The 24,588-nt window shown below is 41.2% G+C and overlaps 1 protein-coding gene across 1 annotated transcript in view; it reads left to right on the top strand.

Moving 5' to 3' along the window:
* LOC125304551 (inactive tyrosine-protein kinase PRAG1) overlaps positions 1–24,588 on the top strand; it is a 68,746-nt gene that overhangs the window by 3,867 nt on the left and 40,291 nt on the right. The window contains exons 2-3 of the mRNA XM_048258936.1: positions 9,540–9,913; positions 11,960–13,350. Of these exons, the coding sequence (XP_048114893.1) occupies positions 9,662–9,913; positions 11,960–13,350 (1,643 nt within the window). The 5' untranslated portion in view covers positions 9,540–9,661. The remainder of the gene's footprint in view (positions 1–9,539; positions 9,914–11,959; positions 13,351–24,588) is intronic.

Below are 24,588 nucleotides of genomic sequence, written 5' to 3' on the forward strand. Positions count from 1 at the left end.
TTCCATTATTGGAGCTGGCAGGGGACAGACATGTCATACCCAGCATCATTTCTGCCTGTTGAGCGTATGGCTGGGAGTTGTGTGGTTAACACATCCGCTGTGCATTTAAACAAGACCAAAAAAAAAGGGTCACAGTCATGCCACTATGCACAGTGGTTGAGCTCTAGGAGACTGTGATGTTTGTATGGAATGCACCTTTGTGGCAAAGCCTGATTAAAACTAATTGTTGAAATAAATAGTTTTGTGTATCTTTTTTATAAAACATTGGCCATTGCTAATGACACAGCAGTGTTTCCCACAGAATTGGATTCAATTTGTGGCGGTAGCTGACTTGGACAACGGGGGGGGGGGGGGTATTAAGATCGTCTTGGTAGTGTATAGAGCTGGAAAGTCCCGCCCTTTCCGCTGGACCTCTAGATTGAAAAATCGTCAATGCAAGTGAATGTGAGAAAATAATTATTTTCTGGTCCCGTTTGATTTGTGCCATGAATGTGAACATATGTCGTCTGTGAATTTTTTTTATATAATTTTTCATGTTACGAGTTTGACAGTATATTATATGATTCTTCGGCTATCAGTTGTGGAAAAGACATAACGAGAAAGACTACATGTCGCCTGTGACGTGAGCTAGCTCTAATCGCTAACATTAACTGAGATGCTAGTTTTTGTAACGGCAGGAATAAACACACATGGTAACAAAAATATTTGAAACATGTCTAGCTTCACTCAACACATTAACACTACGATACAGTGTGATTGTAAAGTTGGATGGTTCACTGTGTTCAAAGTCGATCTTAATAACCCTCTACATTTCGACGAACTGATGGTTGTTATGGGAAACTAATGATCTGTCGTCTAGCGGAAAGTTGTAGTCCACAAAGTGCTCTCACACAAAGTTTAACCGCATCAAACTTCTACCCGCTTTTCTTTACACGAAAATGTATAATAAAAATTCACAGACAACACATGTTCACATTCATGGCAAAATTCAAACGGGACCAGAAAATAATTATTTTCTCACATTCACTTGCATTAACGATTTTTCAATCTAGAGGTCCAGCGGGGATAACGGAAAGGGCGGGACTTACCAGCTCTATAGGTCTAATTGAGTGCCTGTCACTTTAAGACGTTTGAGGGAACCCTTGCAATTGTAACACAGTTGAAAGGCTGCTGATGTGTGGATGCAATTCATAACGTTTTCTAGTACATAGTTAAAATAAAGGTTCGTACTTCTCCTTGGGACAAGCACTTTTGTATTTTGGAAAACACTTTTCCATTTATATCGGGATTTTGCAAACATTCAGTGTCAGAGTCAATAAAATGAGCCCTTCAACGAAATTGACAAGCAGCTGTTAAGTAGGCTAAGCATGCTAAATTCGACATCCAAACAGTATTCTAACGTTAGCTTTGAGATACTGCTCGATTTCATAACTTAGTTTAGTCTCTTCAATGTAGCCTACTATGTTGTGATAAGACCTTAGCAGAGTTCACTTCAATGCAGCAGTTTTGAACAAATTTATAGCATGGTCACGATGCTAAAGCGGATTTAATAGCAATTTAGCCAGACGTCTTCTATACAATGCTTCTATGTGGCAACAATAATCCTTCAACAATCGTGAATATTTTGTTAAATGCAAATGCAGAGGAGTGGCAGCGGGCTACGAGAGGGAGCGGCCGGGGCAAGGAAAGGCTGCGTGCGTAAAAAGCGCAGCTCAATGGCAATGCAAGGATTTGACCTTATATTTAATTTAAATTAAATTAAACATAGCATATTAATCTGTGGCGGCCGATTTTTATTTCGTGGCGCCCCGCCACAGATTAGTCAATGTATGGGAAACACTGCACAGTAGTGAATCTAGCATACTTTCATTAAATAAATCAATTCAAGCTAAAATTAAAGAGTTAATTAGGCTATACTGAGCCTGATCTATTTATACCAGAGGTTTTCTTAAAATTAAGTTAATACCTTTTAGAAAAATGTCACCTGGGGCAAAACTCCCCCCTGCTATCCTGATTTGCATTTGTATAGCTGACAACATTTTCATTTACATGTTGAAGCCTCCCCTAGAATTAAGAGGAGGGGGGTCATGGAGAGACGACTGCCAAGCAGGGCCCACGTCAATTCACAGCAGTTTTCAAACTTTGTGACGCAACGATGTGACACAATCTCTAGCCTATTACGCTCTGTCTGCCACTGATCGAAATTACATAAGCCTACAGCTTTGATGTAAGTCTATATGTTTAGCCTATTGAATAACTTAATGACAGAACACAAACCATTTTGTAGAAAGATGCGACTTTGGTAGCATAAGTGACATGTCGCTCTGTCTGGCACTCATTGTCTAGCTGTGTGGCATTCTGAAACGTCCTTAAATTTTGAACCATTAGCCTATCGCTCGTGTCAATTTGGGACCTTGCCGTCAGAATTGTCGTTGGTTTATTCATAGTCTTAAAGGGGAACATGGCAACTATTTCAACGTAATAAACCCGTTTAGAAATCATTTGGCTGGTTAAATGACCTGTTCCGGTGAAAATGGTGACTTTCCCCGCTGCGCCTAGCGTCCTCAGGCGGAAAACCAACCTTGCAACATTGAGACTATCGTCCCAGAAAGAGAAGTGAGAAACAAGAAACTAGTTTTAAATCGTGTTTCTTACCTTGTAACATCCACATAGTTCTGCCAAACTTATGCTAACCGTTCGCTAGCTTGTAAACAAATCCATGTGCTTTATCGTTACCTTTTCCTACAGTTTGAAATGGCATAATGCACAATTTCTCCAGCAGAGGGGGAAATCCTGCCAAGTTTCCCTTTAAGTCCAAAGTAGGCTGGGTTATTCAAAGTGTCAGTTTATTGCACATCATTTTGAGTTTTGAATAGCCATTGCACACCGTGTTGGCGTGTTGTTCCAAAATCCGTGGAATCATTCTATGCAAGCAAACTGCATACAGCGAGTCTTTATTGTTGATGTCAGACATGATAACCATCCATATATCTTGCATGTTGACCCGTGATTCAGTGCTGACAACTCTGATTACCCCTCTTTCTCTGGTCCTGCGCTGTGCTGTGTGGGAGGAGGAGTGGCTACAGTAGAGTGGATAAAGCCAAAGTGTGCTGCTTTTACCAATATATTTACCAATACATTTTGCATTACTAATCCAAACAACTTGGCACTGCACCTACTCGTGTCTGTAGCAAGACTCCTGCCAAGTTTGAAAACAATCGGACTAACGGTTCGAGAGATGTGAATAACAGACAGACATGCGTTCCTGCAATTTATAGATAGATTGTAGGTCAGGTATATTTCCCACGTCTTTTTCAGATAAACTCAAATTCAAGATTTTCCAACCTGCTACTAGGAAAAAAAAGTTTGAGAGAGAGGGAGATTTGATCCTTTTATTAATCCTTTACAGGAAATGACAGTGCCACAGCAGCTTCAAGACAGACATAACACCACACATTTACTCTAACCATACCTAATAAGTTAAAATACAATAAATAAATACTAATAAGTGCAAAATTATTAGAGACAGAGAAATCTGGATGTTTTAAAGGTAGGACTTGTCTGTTTGTATTGAGATGGTGGACTACAGAAAGAACAGATATCTGGCTGCAGGCTGTGTTGATTTTCTCACCTGAACATGCTGTTCAGGCTTTGGTGTGGAAGGGCTTTCCAGGCAGGCTCACCCCCCATGTGACTCATGCCTCTCACATTCCTTGCATTCCGACAGCCAGGCCTTACACCTTTTGGACTGTAGTGGAATGTTGGGGTCTTGATATTTGCAGGAAATCCCAGGGGGTGGGTAGACACCAAAGGGCTGTAATTTGGAAGGTTTGAAAAAGTGAACATACAAGTGTGGGTTATTCCAGTTAGCCTATAGCTAAAGGGAGCTTTAGGCTTACTTGAACCCTTAGCAGAATTAGGGCTGGGACAGTATGGATTTTTTCTTACCATGGTTGAAAAGCAAGAAATACACGGTATACTGCTTTAACACCCCAAAAAAAAAAAAAAAAAAAATGGCAAATGCTTCAGACAGTTTAATCAACAAGGCTATCACGATTTTAGAACTGTTACATTCATGACGTTTTTGCTACTGTTAAAACGGTTTCTAATGGCTGCGTCATGTTGTAACAAAGGTAGGTTAGCCTACATGTCGCTGTTAACCCCTTTACGCAGATAGGAATTCCAGCTTCATTTGGAACGATTTGTACTTGAAGACTTTAAGATTCTTTATCTAATGTTTTACATGCAGCACATTGGATATTAAGGGCTTAAATTGAAGACAACAAATGGGCCAAGACATTAATTCACCTCCAGACCTTTATTTCCTTCATTAAGTCTACATTTTAGAACATCATATACAGAGGAAAATGTCAAAAAAGTAAAAAACGCCTATTATTTTTGTAGTTGTCAGTGTGTCCATGGATGGTGTGTTAGAACAGCAGGTCATACACTACATTTCCTGTATCTACATGTTCTTAGGAAGCAAACTCCAAAATTTTAAGCAGATGCATAAAATTACATAGGTTCTACACAGCAATTTCTAATAGGTGCATATAGGCGTTTCCAAGTGTCCATAACCTCTCCAAGCTCTCCAAAATACAAAAACAAGATTTTCCCCATATAGCAGGTTGTGTGTGTGGTATTTTTGTGTTTTGACCTTGTAAATATAAATTTCACTTAATTTCAGGCTAATATTTACACTTATTTCAAGTTAACCAATAAGGAGGATCCTTACCTCTCCAAATGACAAATACTGTATTGAAACTAAGCTAATGTCTTTTAGGGGAAATGTAGAAGTGTTAGAAAACAGTCCACACCAGAGCCCCGTTAGCCAGAACAGTTGCAAATATGATATCTGCAATGTGCTGTTACCACCTCCTACGACGAGGACGGGGGGGTTGGATTTTAGGAGACAAAAAAGGAACACAAAAAAGGAACACGGAACTCCAGAACACAGGAACCTATTTACAATATGTACAGTCAATGTGTGCTCTGTGAAACACAGTCTGTCCACAATAATGCAGAGTGGCACTCTGCAAGACCTGCACATGAAGATTGTCTTCATTTTGCAGTGCACACATTTTCTTCTCCCCTGAGATGTCCTCTGTCTTGGATCAGAGGAGACCTCCCCCACAGTAACAGGGAAACACCCTGTTGGCCCTTCCTCCTCCTGGTTTGAGGAGGATGCCTCACCAGTGGCTTCAGCAGGCGTGGCTGCTTCACCGGAAGTCTCTGCTGGTGGGCATGGCTGTGGCTCAGCGAACTCCGAGAGCTCAAGGCACAGCAGCTCTCTATAGCCCTTTTGGGGGAGAGGGTTCTCGTTCCTCGCCAAAGCCATCTCCTTGTGGAGGATGAAGCTGTTTACCACTGCAATGTCCACAAAGTGGAGGAACAACTTCATGTACCATCGCCGCATCTTCTGGGTGACAGAAAAGTCCGACAAGTCCACGCCCCCCATGTACTTGTTGTACGCCCTCACCGGCTCTGGCACAGGGATGTGCTGGGTGGACCAGGTGCCTGCACGCTTGTCCTTGACCCGCCGCTGTATAGTCTGCCCCCCATAGACTTTGTGGATGGTCGAGCACATGGTGACATCACGACTGTCTCGCCACTTCACAAACAGCAACGGGCCATCCCTGATCCACCGCATCTCTCCACGAGTGGCAGCTGTTGGTAAGGCGTTCTCCTTAGTACGGGGAAAGCCTATCCTGTTCTCCCGTACGGTGCCACATGCTCCATAGCCCAACCCGTGTAGATGCAGGAACAACTTGGAGCTGGTGTAGAAGTTGTCCACGTAAACCATGTACCCTGAGCCCAGAGAGGGTACGTGGAGCAGGTCGACCACTGCATCAAAACTGAGGCCCTGACCAGATGGAGCCTTCGCCTTGCCCTCGTACACGGTGAAGTTGCACGTGTAGCCATTGGAGCTGTCAGCCAGGACAAACAGCTTGTACCCCCACTTCGTGGGCTTATCCTTCATATATTGCTTCATGCTTATCCTGGCTTTACTGGCTACCATGCGCTCATCCACAGAGATGTGCTGCCGTGGGTGGAAGTAGGCCTTGCAGGCAGCTAGGATCTGGTCCTGAAGCGGCTTGAGGCGGCAGAGCCCATCAAAACCAGCCTGGCCCCGGAGCTGGTCATTTGCTGCATCTGCAGCGGGGTCGCTCATATGCAGATAAGCCATGATGGCTTCGAAGCGGTACCCCGGCATAACCGATACTGGAAATGGCTCTCTGTGCAAGGGGTCCTTCCTCCACAGGTCCCGCGCTGTTGACGTCCTCAGCAGGCCATGGTAAACGACGATGCTCAGGAACCTGAACATCTCCTCAGCACTGACGTCTTTCCACTGCCTCTTGCGCCCCTCTGCACACTTCCGCGCAGCGTATAGGTTTGTGTTCCTGCAAAGAGTGTGCATAACCTCCTTGCTGAAGAACAGCTGGAACAGATCAGATGGACGGTAATCCAGGTGACTGTCCACCTGTGGTCCTGGGGTCCTCTTGGGACAGAACTTGAAAGGAGGAGGCTCCACATCTTCCCAGTCTGCATCATGCCACATGTCCACTGGGGGGTCACTCTCCACTGGGGCTTGAGCTGGGCGCTTGCCATGCCTGGCACCACGCTTCGCTGTAGGAGGGCATGGAGTTGAGGGTGGGGCTGGGCGCTTGTCACGCCTTGCTGCTGGAGGGCATGGAGTTGAGGCTGGGACTGGGCGCTTGCCACACCTGGCACTACACCTTGCTGCAGGAGGGCATGGAGTTGAGGCTGGGGCTGGAGCTGGGCCTCTTGCACGATGCTGAGGTGCACTAGTGCTGGCTGAGGGACCAGTGGCAGAGGTACCAGGAGTGGCGATGGGGGGAGACGCTGGAGGCCTGACAGGTGGGGCTGTAGCTGAGGTCCCTTCCAAAGGGTCACTGGAGGTGAGGGAGCGAGGCAGAGGGGCAGATGGTTCAGCACTGCATGAACAAAAAGATGGGACAATATATTAAAATGAGAAATGGCTATATGTTACACTGAGTAATTAATTATATTTTGTGCAAGCTAATAAATGTATCACTCACAAAAAATTGATCACTATACCAACATAACAAGTGCATGTTTGATGGAGTCATATAGTATAAGAACAATGAGCCACATGTAAAAGTTTGCATATTTAAATGGTCACCATGTAGTATTATAAGGCACACCTGCATGGCATGCTACTAACAGGTTAATAGTGATGATAAAGTAGCAACTTTAGGGTGGGCAGCAGTAGCACTGACCACGTGGAGCCGCAGAACTTTTAGGCAGGGTGGCTACTAGCTCGCAACACTGGTACTGTATGCATCTCTAATTTCTATGATAAATTACTCCATTTTACTTGCCAATACATTATAATAGTATGCCTTACCCTTTCCTACACTGTGCAAGACATGGACATATTTATGACGAACAGGCTGCCAAAGTATCTCACTCTTTCTCTCTCTCTCCTACATAACATGCACTGCGTTCAGCTAAATGCAAAGGCTAACATTCGTGAGACTTTTAGTATCTCATTCGCTCGTACGTGACATGCACCATAAAGTTCAGCTATGCAAAGGCACACATCCTTATATATATATACATTTGCATTACTTCAACTACATTACGTGAATAGACACAAGATCACTTACAAGTCAAGGAGGACATCCATGCCCTCCGCGAATGCATCCTCTACCTCGGAGTCCACGCTGCCAGACTCTGAACCACTATCCCCAATCTCCTCGAAGTTGAAGTCCGACTCCACATCAATGAAGGCGTGAATCTCCTCCAAAGTCATGCTTCGTGGTCTTGCCATGATGCTAAAATAGCAATATTATCGTCAGAAGCAAAGATATCGCTCGTCAAAGCTGCTGACTATAACGGCGCCGTGTCTCACCTCTGCGTAATCAACATGCGCATAAGCACTACACGTGGGTCCTTGTTATGACGCACTATCCTTGGAAAGGCATGGTTAGACCAATCAGGGTAAATGACACATCTATGTTTTTGTAAGAAGGCATACTATTCGTTAAGAAAGACCTCAATCACTTCTGGGAAGCCTGACGCGAAATAGGAAGTAATATTAGAGACCACGTTTGAATGTAAACAAGACAAGCGTTCTCACCATAGGTGAAAGAGACCGTCATTTATCAAAACTAGTTAGTTTACAGCAAATAACAACTCTGGAATTATAAAGAGGACATCTTTAGCTTTTGATTCATGTATAACATTGTATGTAAACTTGAATTTGGCGGTCGGGAAGAGTTTGAGAAGATCTTGTTGCATTTATATAGGGTAAATGTTACTGTTCTTCACTGTAACGTGAGCAAGCAAATAAACAACCTTTTTGGACATATCCATGCAGCTGAAGCCAATTATTAAGATATGTTGAAGGTAAATAATTTTATTTTGAGTTTATTTGAACTTAACTTTACATCTTGAACATGTTTAAAGAGCTCCGTTTTAAAGGGAGGCTACTTCCGGTGTAAACAATAGCAACATGCTAGGCTAGGTGAATATAGTTCGTTCTAGTTAACTATTGCATTAGGGCTATCCACAATACATATGCACATAGTTGGAATGTTAGTAACAATGACTAGTTGGTTGTTTTGGATGAATATTGATGACTGCAGGAATAAATTACAAGCTAATTTGAATATTCATAATGGGCCCGCCGGCGGGCCCACTAGGGGGCGCTTCTGCCTAATAGGGTTAAAGGGACACCAGGCAACGGTTTCGTGTTTTCGTTTTCTCGCCCGCCCCTACTGCCTGTAGAAAGAATATCCCACTTGCAAGTTCGGTGTATCCTACCCACCGACCGAAGCAGGATCAGTTTACAGCACAGAGGCAGGCTAACGAAACGCTAGAGATTGTTGCAAACGTGTGTAATGGCAGAGCCGGCGAAGAAGCAGCGAAAACCCTTGACTGAAGACGCAAAGAAAAGGAAAAGAGCTTCAGACCGAGCGAGTGGGAGTTTCGTAGAGAAAAAGCATCAGGCTTGATGGTGTCCCTTTAAGTTAAATTTTTATCAAACTAGTGTCCCTTTAAGTTAAATTCTTATCAAACTAGAAAATATTTTTTAATTCTTTTTCAACTTTAATGGAGTAAGAATCCGTTCATGTATGAATCCTTTCTGGCCAGATTTCACAGCTTTCAAGTCTAACGTCTTTGTGTAAATCGAGTATGAACAAAGAGAATAAAGTGTTGTGCCAGTTAATTCTCTCGTACTTTCGCATAGTAATAAAATAAAAAATGCGGTTACTGTCCCAGCCCTAAGCAGAACTCCCAATTCCAGTAAATTAATAATGTTTAGCTAAGCAAACTTGTATTGCACACACAGAGAAGAGGAGGGTATGCATCCTATTATCTAACTCTGGAGTAAACAGCAAAAAATTTAATTTCCCAAAAAGTTGGTGTACTCCTTTAAAATGATTAGCAATATTAGGCTGTATTTCCTGATGTCAATGTTGTTATCTATATGCCTCTTTTGCTCTGATTCAGATGTTTAGTGGTTTGAGGTTAGTCTTCTCTCTTTGCAGGTGAATACTGAAAACGGAACATAATACAGTGCAATATTGGGAATGATGTCAAAGCTTCCCTACCTTAGCTTATTAAGGTCTGCTGCATATTGACCTGAAAGCAGACCCGTTTGTCCAGGAAGATGTCGACCTGTGGTGAGTTTGCAGAACACGTGTGGAAACCTGGCTCATGTAAGAACTGCTTTCACTCGCGTAGTGCCCACACCACCAGCACTGTCCCCAGCTGCTATCAGACAAGCGTGGGGGGCGGTGAGGAGAATGACTGTGTGACCCTTCCCTCACCCTACTCCAAGCCCATCATTGCCGTCAGGCCCACCATGATGAGCTCAGAGTCTTCTGAGATGGAGGCTAATGATGGCATGAACGCAGAGAAGGTAGAGTGAACCATGAGTAATTTCTGTAATTTCTTCTTTAATTATTTCTTAAATCAGTTCTAAAAGGTGGCATGTATAAGCTTGGCTATCAAGCTAAATGATTTCATCCTGCTCATCCCAAGCAGATTGATCTCAACAAGTCAAGAAATATGTAAGAAATATACATAGGTTACACCTTTATTTGTCCACACATTCTATATCCTTTGCTATGTCCTTCCAATTGTATTTTCAACAAGTAAGGTCAGATTGTTTGCAATGTTACACTGAAGATGTGTAGTTGGCTCGTATATGTTATTACTGGGAAGCTAAAAGTCATTGAAGATAACACATTTGAGTTGTAATGTATTTAAACATCAGTCAGTTGAAGAAGCACTATGCAGGTCTGGTTATTCCTTCGCTGTTTCTGGGTTTTCGCCGGATTTGGGCTCGCATTTTTCACTACACAGCTCCCCCTGCAGCTTCGGTAGCAAGTGACTGCTACACCCCACTAGCTAGCGAGCTAGCAATCAAGAAACCAAGCTAAACACATACAGGGCTCACAATAAAACATTCGAGCAAACACATTGTTCAAGAGACTATCAAACCACATTACAAAGACGAAGTTCACCCAAGGGTAGGCTACTTACAATTTCAACAGCAACAAAGCCAAGTCGGTGTCCGTTTTGCAGTCTTCTTCAAAACTACAATCTGACTACTTTTTCGAGACCGGGTCCAGAAAGTTGCATATTCAGTTTTTCTGCCTGCATAATTATAAGTCATTTTTGCTAAAATTGTTGCATAGTGCTTCCTTTAATAAATTTATTTTTTATAAAACTTCTATTAAAATGTCTAAACTGTTTAGTGTTTTGGCAGGGTTTGCATCATCAAAAGTAATACTCCGTTTTAGAGGATAACAAACCCCTTTGAATATAAAACAAAGCCTAAAGTGCAACTGCTAGGGCTGTAACGATATGCGATTGGAAACCGAAATCGCGACACTCATCCACGATACTGTGTCGCAGTGTAAAAAGGCAGAACCGCGACACACCCTTTCTAGTGTTCACACAGTGCTTTGCAGCTTACGCAGCTGCATAAGCAACACACATCTCTCACTTTACTTACCGGTAGCCTACGTTGTCCAATAATAAATAAATAATAATTTCATACCTCTTGTTGCTTTCATTGTAGAATATGTGTTCAACTTTACCGAACAATATATTAAACCCCCTCTCCTTGCCCCTCTCGCTCTCCCTCCCTCTCACTCTCCCTCCCTCTCCTGCTCAATGAACACGCACGACTTGGCCAACACAATCCAAATAAAACATTCACAATCGTGAAAGCAAGGACGCATAGAGAACTGCTAGCTAAATTACTATTAAATCCGCTTAGCATCATTAGCATGCTGTACATATTTGTTTAAAACTCTTGCATTCAAGTTGACTGATCATCTCAATACCAACATTTCCCAAAAGGGCCTGTCTGTCCCAAGGAGAGCAATTACCTTGAAACTTAAACATACATAGGGAAACTGAACAGTCCAATCAGTAGATAAGCTAGTCATCTATGCTACTTTGTTAGGTAGAGTTGTAATAAAAATAGTAGGCCTAGGCTAAAAGCTAATCTGCATAAAGTGTGCTGTCATAAATATCAGACATTCAGTAAATTATTTTTATATCAGGATATAAAATAATACAGATATATTATAATATATATTATATTGTAATCCTCTGGTGTTCTAAGGTATGGCTATTAAAATGTTATTTTAAATGTTATTAATCAAGACTGTGCCGTGATACACCAACCTCACGATTTGGTTTGTATCGTTACAGCCCTAGCAACAGCTACTGAACATTTACATTGAATTCCGTGGTATGCCGCTGGTTTGTTAGAACAAACAAATCAGCAACAAACCAGCAACTTTTGCTTTTTGCTGCTGGTTTGTTCAGCAGATTTCACAATCACTAAATAATTTTAGAGATTGATAAATCACTTAAAATAGGTATTGATACAGGTAATTAAGATATCCTTGATGTGATAATTCCTCAATGAACATAAATTCTTTTTCAGGAAAATGACAAGAGATTGCAGCTAAAGAAAGTTGTGGATGTGGCCCCACTTTGCGTTGACAGTAACATCTGCAGCAGTGTGCGGAAGGAGACCATATTCCACAATGTCATTCCTGGGAACACAGATTATTCCAGCAGCTTTTCTTCTGGTGCCTTGACCCAGAAAGACTCCAGAATCATTAGAAGCACTTTTGAAACTCAGGATGACAGCCTTGGCCCTCAAACCCTGATGGAAAATGTCAGCAGCACATCCTACAGGCCACAGATTGACAGGGTTAAGTGCACTTTTACATCAAAAAAACAGCAGCAGCAGGAATTTTCATCACCTTTGGGTATCGAGATCAACATAATCACTGCCTATCCTAGTGACTATACCAGCTATCCTACCAGTGAGCTGTCCACCACTTTTCCTTCCCCTACACTTAGCCCCAACTCACGACATGCCAGCTTGTCAGACTCCTGCTCATTCTGCAGTAGCACTGACTCAGTCACGGTACCTGCAAATTTTTATCAGATTGACCCAGAGAGCACTCAGAATGGGCCAATCAGTCCAGAGCCCATTTACGCAGAGAGCACTAAGCGAAAGAGGAGGCCACAACGGGAGAGGAAAGAACAGCTACGGGAGCAGTCAGATATTGAGGTGGAGCCGGAGGTTAAGGCTGGTGACAGTCAGAGGGCCACTATCACAGTTATGGCAGCCCACACAGAGAAGAATAACCGTACTTTCTACCTGAGCAGTCCGGATTCAGCGGTTAGTACACAATGGCCATACCTCAGCCCAACTGCACTTCAAGACCCCTGCAGCCCTTCTTTCAAGTGGCCCACACCCTCTTTCTCCATGGAGACACCCTCCTCAGATCTTCTAAAGCCCAAATCCCAGTGTAGCCCTCCCCTACCACCAAAAAGGAACACCCGTTCCCCTGTCCCTCTTCCTGATTTGAGCTTCATTTCTGTCTCCACAGTGGGCAAATCTTACCATTCCAACACCCAGTGTACAGACCATCTGGCTGGCAATGCCATGGAGAGGAGGCATAAACTTTCTAGCAATACCTGGACCCCAGAGGTCCGTATAGAGGAGGAGGAGGAGGAGGAGACAGAGGCTGAGAAGGGGGTGGCTGATAAGGTCAGGCTCAGTGACCATCCTGCAAATGGGACTTCTGTCTGCAAAGAGTACAACTGTAGCTCTAGTATGCAGGGTGAGGGCACAACATACAATAGTGCCAGTCAGGAGCAAGCAGCTGTCCGAGTCATGCAGGGCAGTTACAGTGGCAGCGGCAGCATGTTGGTAACAGGGACAACAGCAGCATCTCTCATCCATGTTCATGATCTTGCAAAAGGAAAGGTTAACCGGGAGACCACACCACCTCCACCTCCTCCAAAGAAGCAAAATAGGTAAGCTTTCTTATGTTATTATGCTGCCATCTTCTGAGTGGTGTTTATTTAGTAAACAATCAAGTTTGTATTATTTTGTTTTGTATAATTGGTTTGAAAGGGGAAATCAGTGACTATTTAAAACCGAATACAGTTCATTTTCGTTTAAACAAAAGTCTGTTGAACTCGTACTGCACTGTATAGTGCCTTTGGTGTTGTGATAATGTTGGAAGTGTTGTACAGAGATAACAATTTTCACAGAGCTTAAGTGAATCATGCTTCATATTATATAGATTGATTTTTGGCAATCATGGCAATTTTTATATTTAAATCTAGTTAATGATAAACTGATTTGACGCCTTGTATCACTTTAGCCAAGGTAAAAAATCAGTTATTGTACACCAACAAACTAGCCTCATGTGGACAGTTCTTGGCAGTACTTTGTACAATGCAACTCTTCATTGGTCCTCTCCTTTTGTTTCTCTTTCTTTTTCATTCTGAAATTGTTTAGCCTATTTAAGCTGCTATCCTTAAGCATCCAATTGGTTCTTTGTGCTCCACAGTGTTTTAATAATGAATTCCTTGTTTCATTCACAACGTTTTACATTTTCATTCAGATGCACAAAAATAGCCTGCTTGCTTACAATGGAGATTCAATGGGGATTCATTCAATAACGCAACATGTGAAACATAATTCTTGTCTTCACCAACAATGCAGTTGTCTTTTGACTATACCAAGAAGTGAGATTAAAGGCATTGTGTCAGCCAATAATGTAATAACGGCCAATAACGTAATAATTTTAATGTAATAAAGCCAATTCTGTAATAACTTGTCAATAATGTAATAACATTTCTGAACCAATAACGTTTTGCCAATAATCTATTAAGTTATGACATTGTAGGCTGGTTATTACGTTAGATTGATAGATAAATAGGTAGATAGATAGATACTTTATTGATCCTCAAGGGGAAATTCAAGGTCCCAGTAGCTTAAAGACATCACACACAACATACACTTACAACATAAACAGCATGATAAAATAACAAATCCAAATAAATAATATGTGCAGTAAATGATTCTAAATCAAAAATCCACATGAATGTGCTTAGGGATGTATAAGCATGAGACGCTTGCAATGACAGGGTAGGGACTGACCCTGTGATGATGAGTGTGTCTCATGGTGGTAGTGCAAATAAGGCCAACAGTGCAAGATTGGAGTCTAGAGACCAGCATTAAATGTGGACAATATAAGAGAATAATGCAGACATAGTAATATAAAAACTATAGCAGTGCAAGGATAGCAGTGAATATGGTCTAAAGTTTAGTAGAAAGTAGGAGAGACACAACAGTCAATATTAGAGGTCTGAATTAATAGGGTTGCAGCCATTGTCAAGTATTAAGTTAGGCCTCAGTCCAGGCTTGGGGGAAGGAGGCAGGGGTTGTGCATATGGGCTAATACAGTATAGCCAGTAAACAGTGTAAACCAGGGGGTATTATTCATGTCAAAATAATAATGTAATTCGGCCCTTGAGGGTATTTTTAATTGTGACAAAGAACGACACTGATTAAAACAGACAATAGCTAGAAGTACGGTGACATTTCATTTATACTCTCCACCACTAGTTGGCAGACATCCAGAGCTTTGATTCAAGCCTAAATTCGCTGCACAAAGTTTTCAGGAACTACTTGTATTACCATATTACACACGAGAAACACAAAGACATGCAAAGACGCGGAAGCGATGCAGGCCATAGTTTTGCACAAATTGAAGCAGAAATACACCAGATGTTGAAAGTCTTGGGTCTGTTATTCACCTATTCTGATTCTTAAGGAGAATATCTGCCTTTTGGAGATTACGATCGATCATCTATTGACAGTGATAGTCAATGTGAATGGAGGTGCGTCTGTGTGTGTATGCATGAGGTGCCAGTGGTAATCGTGATGATAGTGTCCGTAATGGACGTGGTAGGCCTACAAGACAGCAGGGGTAGTAAAAATAGGGCTCTGAAGAACTACAAAGTCACCCGCGATAGGAACTGATTTGACCAGGCTACTTTGTGGTTATAGTAATAGTTTACTGTTGTTGGTTTACATTTTATTGTTTTCCTGCTCATTTGTAATGTGGGTGAAATGACAAAAAAAGAAAGTAAAACTGCTCAAATATGTTCAACAGTATTTACTGAAAGGTGCATAATTCGAGGTGGTTGCCATCCAGTGACGTGATAATATGCATGGGTAATTATTAGATGGGTACATTTTCTCCCTTCATTAACTTTTGTTCATACTGAACGATTTTCACATTTACAGTAGGACTCTAACCACTTTCAATCCATGGCCTTTTGAAATTTTGATGTAAAAATCCAACTTTTTTTTTTTTTTTTTTTACCCTGGCGCATATACCTGTTTTTTTTGTTTGTTTTTATAAATGTTAATAATATTTATTTTATCGTTATTTTATTTATAAGCTAAGATTGCTAGCACAGGTGTCTAAAAAGAGATAAAAATACTTGCACTTTCTGTTTGCAGTTTTGTGAAATGCATTTTCAGAAATATCCGTTCTTTTTTTAAATTATTCTTGAGCGCTGACGTGGCCCTCCAATCAGATGACATTGGCAGCAGTGGCCCCCAGCTCATTTGAATTTGAGACCCCTGGTGTAAACAGTGTAAGCAGTGAACAGTGGGCCAGAGGACAGTCAGTACACAAACATTGTTATAGGAGAGGGTGGAGAGGCAGACATGCAGAAAAGTATATCTCTCCTCTTCCCTTTTGTGAAGCATTGTAGGGTTGTATGGCCCTAGGGACAAAGGACTTCTTTAGCAGTGTGCATACAGTAGTCTTGAGCTGATCATGCTCTTCTGCTTTGTGATAGCGCTCTGGAGTGGATGACGGTCATTGTCCAAAATGTTGATCAGTTTGTTCAGGGTCCTTTTATCTGATATTGAAGTGATGCACTCCAGTTCAGAGCCATATCTAGATAGATAGATATGTAGCCTAATAGCAGCTATGGAAAACGAGAGGAATAGCGTTTAAAATGTCCATTTAAATTGTAGCCTAAATGTCCATTTAAATTGTAGCCACTGTTGTGCGTTTTAAATCTGAAATAAGAATGTGAGGAGGTTGCTATTAACTTTAAAGAGTGCATCTACAATCAAAACTACAGTATCTACATGCAAATTGAATAGCCTTATGTCCGGTCTATGGATGTCTTGTTTAGTTGACCGCACAGTCACTAGATTTTAATCGGTCAAGTTGAAGACCTGGTGTCCGTTAATGTTTGTGCAAATAGGCTGATTCATGTCCCTTGCAGTTTGCAATTGTGAGGTCCATGGCACGCGCCCCACAGAACTGTTTCATTTTGCGATTGAGATGAACTACGTCCTAATAGAAAACTGTTAGCTTTCCTGGCTAAATGGTATCAGTTAGGCCTGTTACACAACATAAATTGTGCTGGCGACCCAAATAAAATCTCCTGCGACCCAGTCTTTGGGAACCAATGTTCTAGAGTGCTTCAGTGTTGGCTGACCATTCCAGTTTATCGTCCAGGTGTATCTCCAGATACTTGTAAGTAGGGCTGGGTGATATGGCTGAAAACTATCACAATAAAAGTGTTTCATATCAGTCAATATCGATATTTTTTGCAATAAGGACCAGAAGAAGATTTTTTTTTTTTTTTCAATTTAAACACTTTCATTTTAAATGTAAACTTTCTCTGATTTTAATCACCTTTGGCTGTTATAAAATTAATATAATTAATTATAATATAATTATGTATTATAATAATATATTATATTAGTATATGAGCTACTGATATAATTGTTTTACATGATTATTTATTCATGACGGCACACATTATGCAGATATTATATGTAGGCTACTGTTAGGCTACTATTCTCCAACAGCTCTACCTCTTTCTGTCATCAGCGGTCAGCAGCACTGAAGCCTGTTTATATTGTAAACAAAGCAGTTGATCATAGTCTACTGATTGGACTGTTCAGTTTCCCCACGTGTGTTTAAGTTTCAAACCAATACTTTTTCTCCTTGGGACAGGCCCTATTGAGTCTTGGAAAAGACGTTTCCATTTATATCGAGATTGAGATAATAAGAACTTAGCAGTCAACTTGAATGCACGTTTTGAACAAATTTTTCGCAGCGTGCTAATTATGCTAACTTAAGGGAAGAGGAGAGATAGGCATTATATCCACCTTATTTCTTCGACTGACATAAATGGCCATCTTGGCCTGCCCTAAAATGAATTTCAGTAATGTGCATTCATTCTGCCTGCGTCTTGTGTACTTAAAACCAAGAATAAAAACCTCAGTGGAGAAATCTGCACCAAATTTACTAAACAAGCGCTGCAAAATAAGGAACAAAGGCCTCAGTCTAACACATTGTGAGAATGCATGAAAAATAGTCTCTCTCTGAAAACAAAAAGGACATTCCTGACCAACATTTGGATTTAAAATTGAGACAAAAGAATTGACCGCCACAGCCCCATGAACTATTCTCCACTGTAAGTCGCTCACTCTTTTGGCTAAAGGTGGTTTGTAAAATGCTCTCCATTCCGGTGTTCTATCTGGGTTCAAACCAAGAACAGTGCACCACGGTGTGTCCACCAGGGCTTGAAAACAAAATTATTTTTCAAACGTTCCGTTCCGAACGGTTCAGGTAGGCCTATGTTTAACGTTTTCGTTCTTGCATGCGTTCCGCCACCAACATATCGGTCCTGAACCTGTTCGAACGCAAAAAATATTGTTCGCTCTTAAAGTTCCGCAGTGTTTGGCGGGGCCTATCAAGTCTATTTTTGTGGACTTTAGAATAGACGTACTCATTATTTCCCCTTGATTTAGCCTATACTGTAGCTATGCCCAAAAATAATAAATCACAGGCGGCATCCAAAAACATTCAGATGGGCTATCCATCCCATAGCCTACAGACTTACTGTAGGCCTAACCTATGCCTATAAATCATTTCTTATCAAAAATATTTCTGGATACGTGCTAAACTCCTTACCTGGTTGTAGCCTAAGTTTTATCCATATGGAGATCTTCAAAGGCTTGCGCTATAATTCCAACCCTGTTTATAAACGAACCTGTCTGTTGCTGACAAGGCCTATCTCAAATTTCCCGTTAATCCCATTTGCATAGAATAGGCTATAATTGCGCAAACATTTCAAATCCCGACTTTAAAACGACAAGGCGTGGACAGGCAAAATGGGCTATTACGCATAGGCTACAAGCAATTTCCAAATCAGTTTCAGTAGCCTACGCTACGAGCTGGCCTAAGATCCGAAGTGGCAGACGGATAGGTTACATTACAACAGCAAGACAAAATATACACATTTGGACCAAATGTCCATTTATTCGGGTTTTTTTTTTTTTTCAAACTGCAGAAATCAAATTATTAGGCTGTTCGCCTACAATCAAACGAGTAGAACACTTAGGATATGCTTTTGTGAAATTTTATAAAATATATAGAGAACGAAAAAAACCATTATTAACCGGTTTTGTGGATTTCAGAATAACGTTTCTGTTCCGGAACAGTTGAAGACCATTTTGTTTTCGTTTACGTTTTCGCTCTTCGTAAAATTCCGTAAAATTCCGTTCGTTTTCGGTTTTCGTTTTTTCGTTCCTTGAACCGGTTCGGAGCCCTGGTGTCCACCCCATTTATTAAACATTTTTTGTTAAACACACACATGCATGGTATAACTGCTTCCCAGTGACGACATTAAAATAAAGTGATAACGGCTCCTTAGATGCAGAAAACAAATAAGCACTCTCTTCCAAAATAGGTGAGAGCACAAGCCCGGGAAAGAAATCACGCTCATCAGGGCACAGCGCCCCTGTGCAGTAGCCCTGTGCGGTATCCCGCCATTTTTTTAGGAGTTGTGACACCACCCGACAAGACCTTAACCCCAGGCAATCAGCGAACCCCTTCACATTCCCAAAATCAGATCCTGCCAAATGTATCACATTTTTTTAAAATCACAGTCTTTGAGCTGAGAAGCATCTTCTTGATTGCAGGTAATCCAACTGCGGAAATGTCCAAACGCGCACCCCCAATCACAGGCTCATGCAAAAGCCAGTATAAGGAGGTTACTGACCCCTGCCTTTGTACACTGAAGAGGGCCCAAATTCTAAACAGACTCCGATAGAAAGGTGGTAAACCAGACACATTCAGTCCATGCGATGCCATTAAGAAAAGGGACTTGTCCATCCCCAAACCTTTGAAAGTTCTTAAGATTGAGCAGCTCACAAGACTCCAAGCTGCATCCGTGGGCCCAGCCAAGAGTCTCTTTATGAACTGCAGTCTGAAAGCTGCATCAATGCTTTGCAGATGGATAAGACCATGCCCGCCTTCGTCCTTCGGTAAAAACAAAATAGACTGTGGGACCCAATGTAACTGATCCCAAAAAAAAAAAACTAAAACGGACTGTATTTTGTACAAGAGATCCGGTGGAGGGTCCACACAGGCTAGACGATGCCAAAAAGATGATGCCACCAAGTTGTTAATAATAAGTGTGCGCCCCCTATATGACATCTTTGGTAACAGCCACCTCCACCTCCCAAGCCGCCCTTTAACATTTTCAACGGCCCCTTCCCAATTTTTCTGCATTACTTTTTCATTTCCCAGAAAGACCCTTAAATACTTAAAACCCATCTCTTTTCCAACACAGCCCATCTGGAAGTTTTGGTTCCCCCTCTCTCCATTGACCAAGCAATAGAGCCTCACTTTTTGGCAGTTGACTTTGGCTGATGAAAAAGCCCCAAATTCCCCCAGGGTACTTAAGATTACCTCTACATCCCTTTCCCCACTTATTAAAACAACTATGTCATCGGCATAGGCCGATAAACGAAGGGGTACCATACAACCTGGTACATGCACACCACTCAAGGTTTTCCTTAGTCTGTGTAACAGAGGCTCTATTGAATATAACATCCCAGACAAAGAACAACCCTGCCTCACACCCCTTCCCACCTTAAAAGGAGCACATAAGCCACCATTAATCTTTAAAATGCTCTCCGCATCACTGTACAGAACCCTGATCTTCTGCACAAAGCCTTCACTGAAACCAAAGGCATTTAAAACCCACAAATCCCACAAATAGCTATGCTCCACCCAATCGAAAGCTTTTTCCTGATCTAGTGAGATCAACCCAACATCAAGTCCCAGAGAATGTGAAACATGAAAAACATCTCAAATCAAAGAAACGTTATCAAAAATTGATCTGCCGGATATGCAATAGGTCTGGTCTGGATGGATGACCTGTTCAATTACCTTGCCTAGTCTATTGGCCAGTGTTTTGGAAAGTAATTTGTAATCACTTTGCACAACATTGCTGCAAGGAGTTAAAAGAATCCTTGTGTGCTCTAAAATCAACCCAGAAAGTTTTGAAAACATCTCTAAAGAATGTATCATATAGGGCTGAAACGATTCATCGAATAACTCGATTACAAAAATTACTCGAGGCAAAAACCCTGCCTCGAAGCCTCGTTAAATTCCTATACGCGCAGGGATCTGATTGTTTCACACAGACCGTCGTTCAGGAAGCACACCACTAGCGCGTGAATTGTACATTCTGAATTTAGCTGACGCGATGGCGGAGTCAAGATATCCATAAATGGCAGAGAATGTCTAAAGTTTTCAAGTAAAGTTTTGGGATCATTACATACTCAAAAAGGAAAAGGACAAGCTAAATATCCACTGCATGCTGTTTCACCAAGCGTCAATAAAGTAGGCTAGGCTATTTATCAATCTATCTAGCCTATCTATCATCTGTCTACGTAGCCTATAGCCTACATTGATGTTGGCTGATTTTAATCACATACTGTACTGTATTTGTAGCGATGTCATGATGGCTTGTTTAGCTTTTATGTTTTTAAGTAAGTAAACTTATTCACATTCAATTGCAAGACAGTATGCCTAAAAAAGAACCCCTCACACACATGCATGCACCCTCATCTTTCCTCACGCACCGCACGCGTGCACACACACACACACACACACAGGTTGCTAGGTTACCATAGCAAATAGGCTCACCCCAGAAATTATTTTTTAGTAGCCTAATGGTAAAATTATTTGTTAGTAGCCTAATGGTAGGCTATTTTTTAGTAGCCTAATGGTAAAATTATTTGTTAGTAGCCTAATGGTAAATGCTGCAGGTGTAGAAATCTACATAAAACAGATATTTATGTTGATGTCAGGTCTAGATTACAGCATGAAACTTGTTGTAGGCTACATATTAATACATTAAATTGCTTTCCCTCTTCTTCCTCCCAGCACTTCACAACATAGTATGGGCAGCTTTGTTCGCCCAGCTAAGTCATGCACAAAAGGCTGCAATTTTACAGAGAGCATTTTGAACATTATTTAATTGATGGCACTGACACTTAAAAACACTAAATGGGTAAATTGCAATAAATGGGCTTAGTTTTGTAGCCTAATGTTGGAGTTAGAATATATACCTCTGTGCCAATTGCTTGATCATTTTACAGCCATGTCATTTTCGTTATGCATTATGTGTTTTGGTTGTTTAAAAATTCCGATTAATCGATCGATAAAGTGCTAGATTAATCGATTACAAAAAGAATCGATAGCTGCAGCCCTAGTATCATGTAACAGGGAGCTAATTATGATCAGAAAAACCCACAGGAGAAATCAAACAGTTTCCAAAAATATTGGTGTTTAAAACAGTAGAATCTATCAAGCCTAGCCATGGAGAGTGTGTTGCTGTGAGTGTGGACCCAGGTGTATTGCCTCTGCTCTTTGTGAAAGGTTCTCCACACATCAACTAGGTCATGTATCTGTATGCATTGTGTAAGTGTTCTGTGGGACAGCATATGTGGCTCAGTATGATTTCTATCATTTTCAGTGCAGTTTCAGTCTCCACCAAAAATAAAAATTCTTCACTATTGCACCCAGACACAGCAGTGGATAAGGTATCTAAAAACAATACTCTATCCGCGGCCTTTGTTGGGGCATACACACAGATAAACACACAGACAAGATTTTCAAAGCAAGCCCTAACTTTCAATAACCTTCCTTCTACAATTTCCCCAATTTCATGGGAAACCGGAGTAAAATTCTTTGCAAACAAAACAGCAACACCCCCACTAACCGAGGTGTTGTGGCTTAGTAAAGAAAGCCCATCCCACTCCAATGCCCAGTCAGCTGCGTTCCCTGCATCGCTGTGCGTCTCTTGAAAAAAAACATCAAGATGTTTCTGCTTTGCCAATTCATAGAGCCCCGACCTCTTCAATGGGTCCCTTGCCCCAATTCGCAAATCACCCATGGGAAAGAGCAGAGATAAAAAAAAAAAGACAAACAGTATGTACCTATTCATCACAAACGACAGGGAAATTAACGCTGACTCGCTATCACTGTTACCCAAAACAGTATTTAACTTTTGTAACAAACTTTTTCAAACGGAAACCTTCCCTTTCTGTGAAACGCCCTTCAGCCAAAAACAACCTTGTTTTGGAAATAAACTGTTCAACATCAGGAAAATAATCGTCAATCTGGAAATTTCTGGCATGTTTAGTTTGTAACAGATTTTTTTTAATATCAACTACGCTGTAACACTGAGCAGGGACACCACTCGGGCGCAGAGTGCAACTGATACTACAATCAGATTCATTCTTGCTCTCTGTGTAACCGGTCTTTTTGGCCGGTGAATGTTGTTTACTCCGCCTTCTCTTATTTTTGAGAGGCGCTTTAAAGGAATTATCCGGAGTAAAATGCACTTTAGATCACTTTACGGATGATTGGGAGTACACACGTTGAGTTGACATCAAAATCATGTCATTTGGATGTGTTTTGAGAAAGTTCGATTTTACCGTTTTTAGTCAAAACTCGTTAGCGTGGAAGTGAGAAGGGCATATTATTTCGCCGCTACAAAACGCTATTTTTATACCTCTTCTACAGTTCCAAACAACGGCGACGAAATTGTGAATTTCGGCAATCGACTCCTACGGACTTTCCCCTGATGCACCCCACAATTGCAGTATCATTACGCTATTGGCTGGGTTAAATAAAGCTTTGAAAATGTAATAACTGCAGGCAATTGTATAATAACATACTGATATCACTGTGTTTAAGGTTTATTTAGTAGGGCTGCAAAGGGGCAGAACATTTCTGCTAAATTTCCGGAAACTTTCCATGGGAAGTTAAGATGGGGAATTTTGGAAATAATATTCCAATTTGGAAACTTCATGGAATTAAAGGAAATTATGGGAATTTATGGGAATTAACTGGTCATTTTGGGTAATTCATACAAACTGTTTCATATACAAACATTAACATTTTATTTTGTAATAAGCAATATCATTTGTTTGTTCGTATTTTCGCTTAGCTTAGCATACAAAGCTAGCTAGCATGCTATCAGGAATCCCATTCTCTGCCTATGGTTTACTAGCGTGCTAAGCTAGCAACATTGAAACCACTGAACTGCCCAAGATACACCACGCCCTCAACAACAAAATCCGATTGGTTGAAACATTGACTGACTATCACTTTGTCCAAACTTCATAGATTATAATCAGACAGGCAATATGAGCATATGGTTATAAATCGTCCCATTAGAGCTTATGCGAAATGACGTACACCTATTATGAGGATAAAAGTGACGACAAGCCCATAACTGGGCAACTCTGTTCACAAACTTCCCCCAGTTTCACATCAGTTATTCCCACATGAGATGATGTTTTCACAGGGAATTTCTTTTCCCATGCACATGAACGCACCATAGGTTTCCTTTATAGGCTAGTGACAAATGGTCAGAAAGGGCTTTAGTTTTTGAGATACCCCTACCAGAGGTAGAACTAAACCCAACAATGTTTTTCCTCATCTCTAAGGTCTCCCATATATGAAATGGGTTCTTGGCTAAAAATATTTTACTGCTAAGATTGTTAAATGAACAGATATTGTTATACACCCCAAAACCAAAAAGGGACTAAAATATAGCCTGCCCGTATTGGAGTTAAGGCATATAAATTAGTGCAGATCAATCACACAAGCTCTGAGAGCTTTGAAACTTGCCATGTTTATAGTCAGGAAGTTGCTTTACCTACTAGAAAAGACTGGATGTGAATATCTTGATGTATGGAATGAATAGAGACATGTAAACATACACCTAAAACAAGCAGACATGCAAAAAATGAATATCTATGCAGAATGTTTTCATTTACTTTGTAGCTGCTTTACCAGGGATTATCATAGAAACACATATGATGGCTTGTTGGAAAGGTGGGGTTGTTCTGAA

Source organism: Alosa alosa, chromosome 12, assembly GCF_017589495.1.
Source record: "Alosa alosa isolate M-15738 ecotype Scorff River chromosome 12, AALO_Geno_1.1, whole genome shotgun sequence".
In the NCBI taxonomy this organism is placed as follows: domain Eukaryota; kingdom Metazoa; phylum Chordata; class Actinopteri; order Clupeiformes; family Clupeidae; genus Alosa; species Alosa alosa.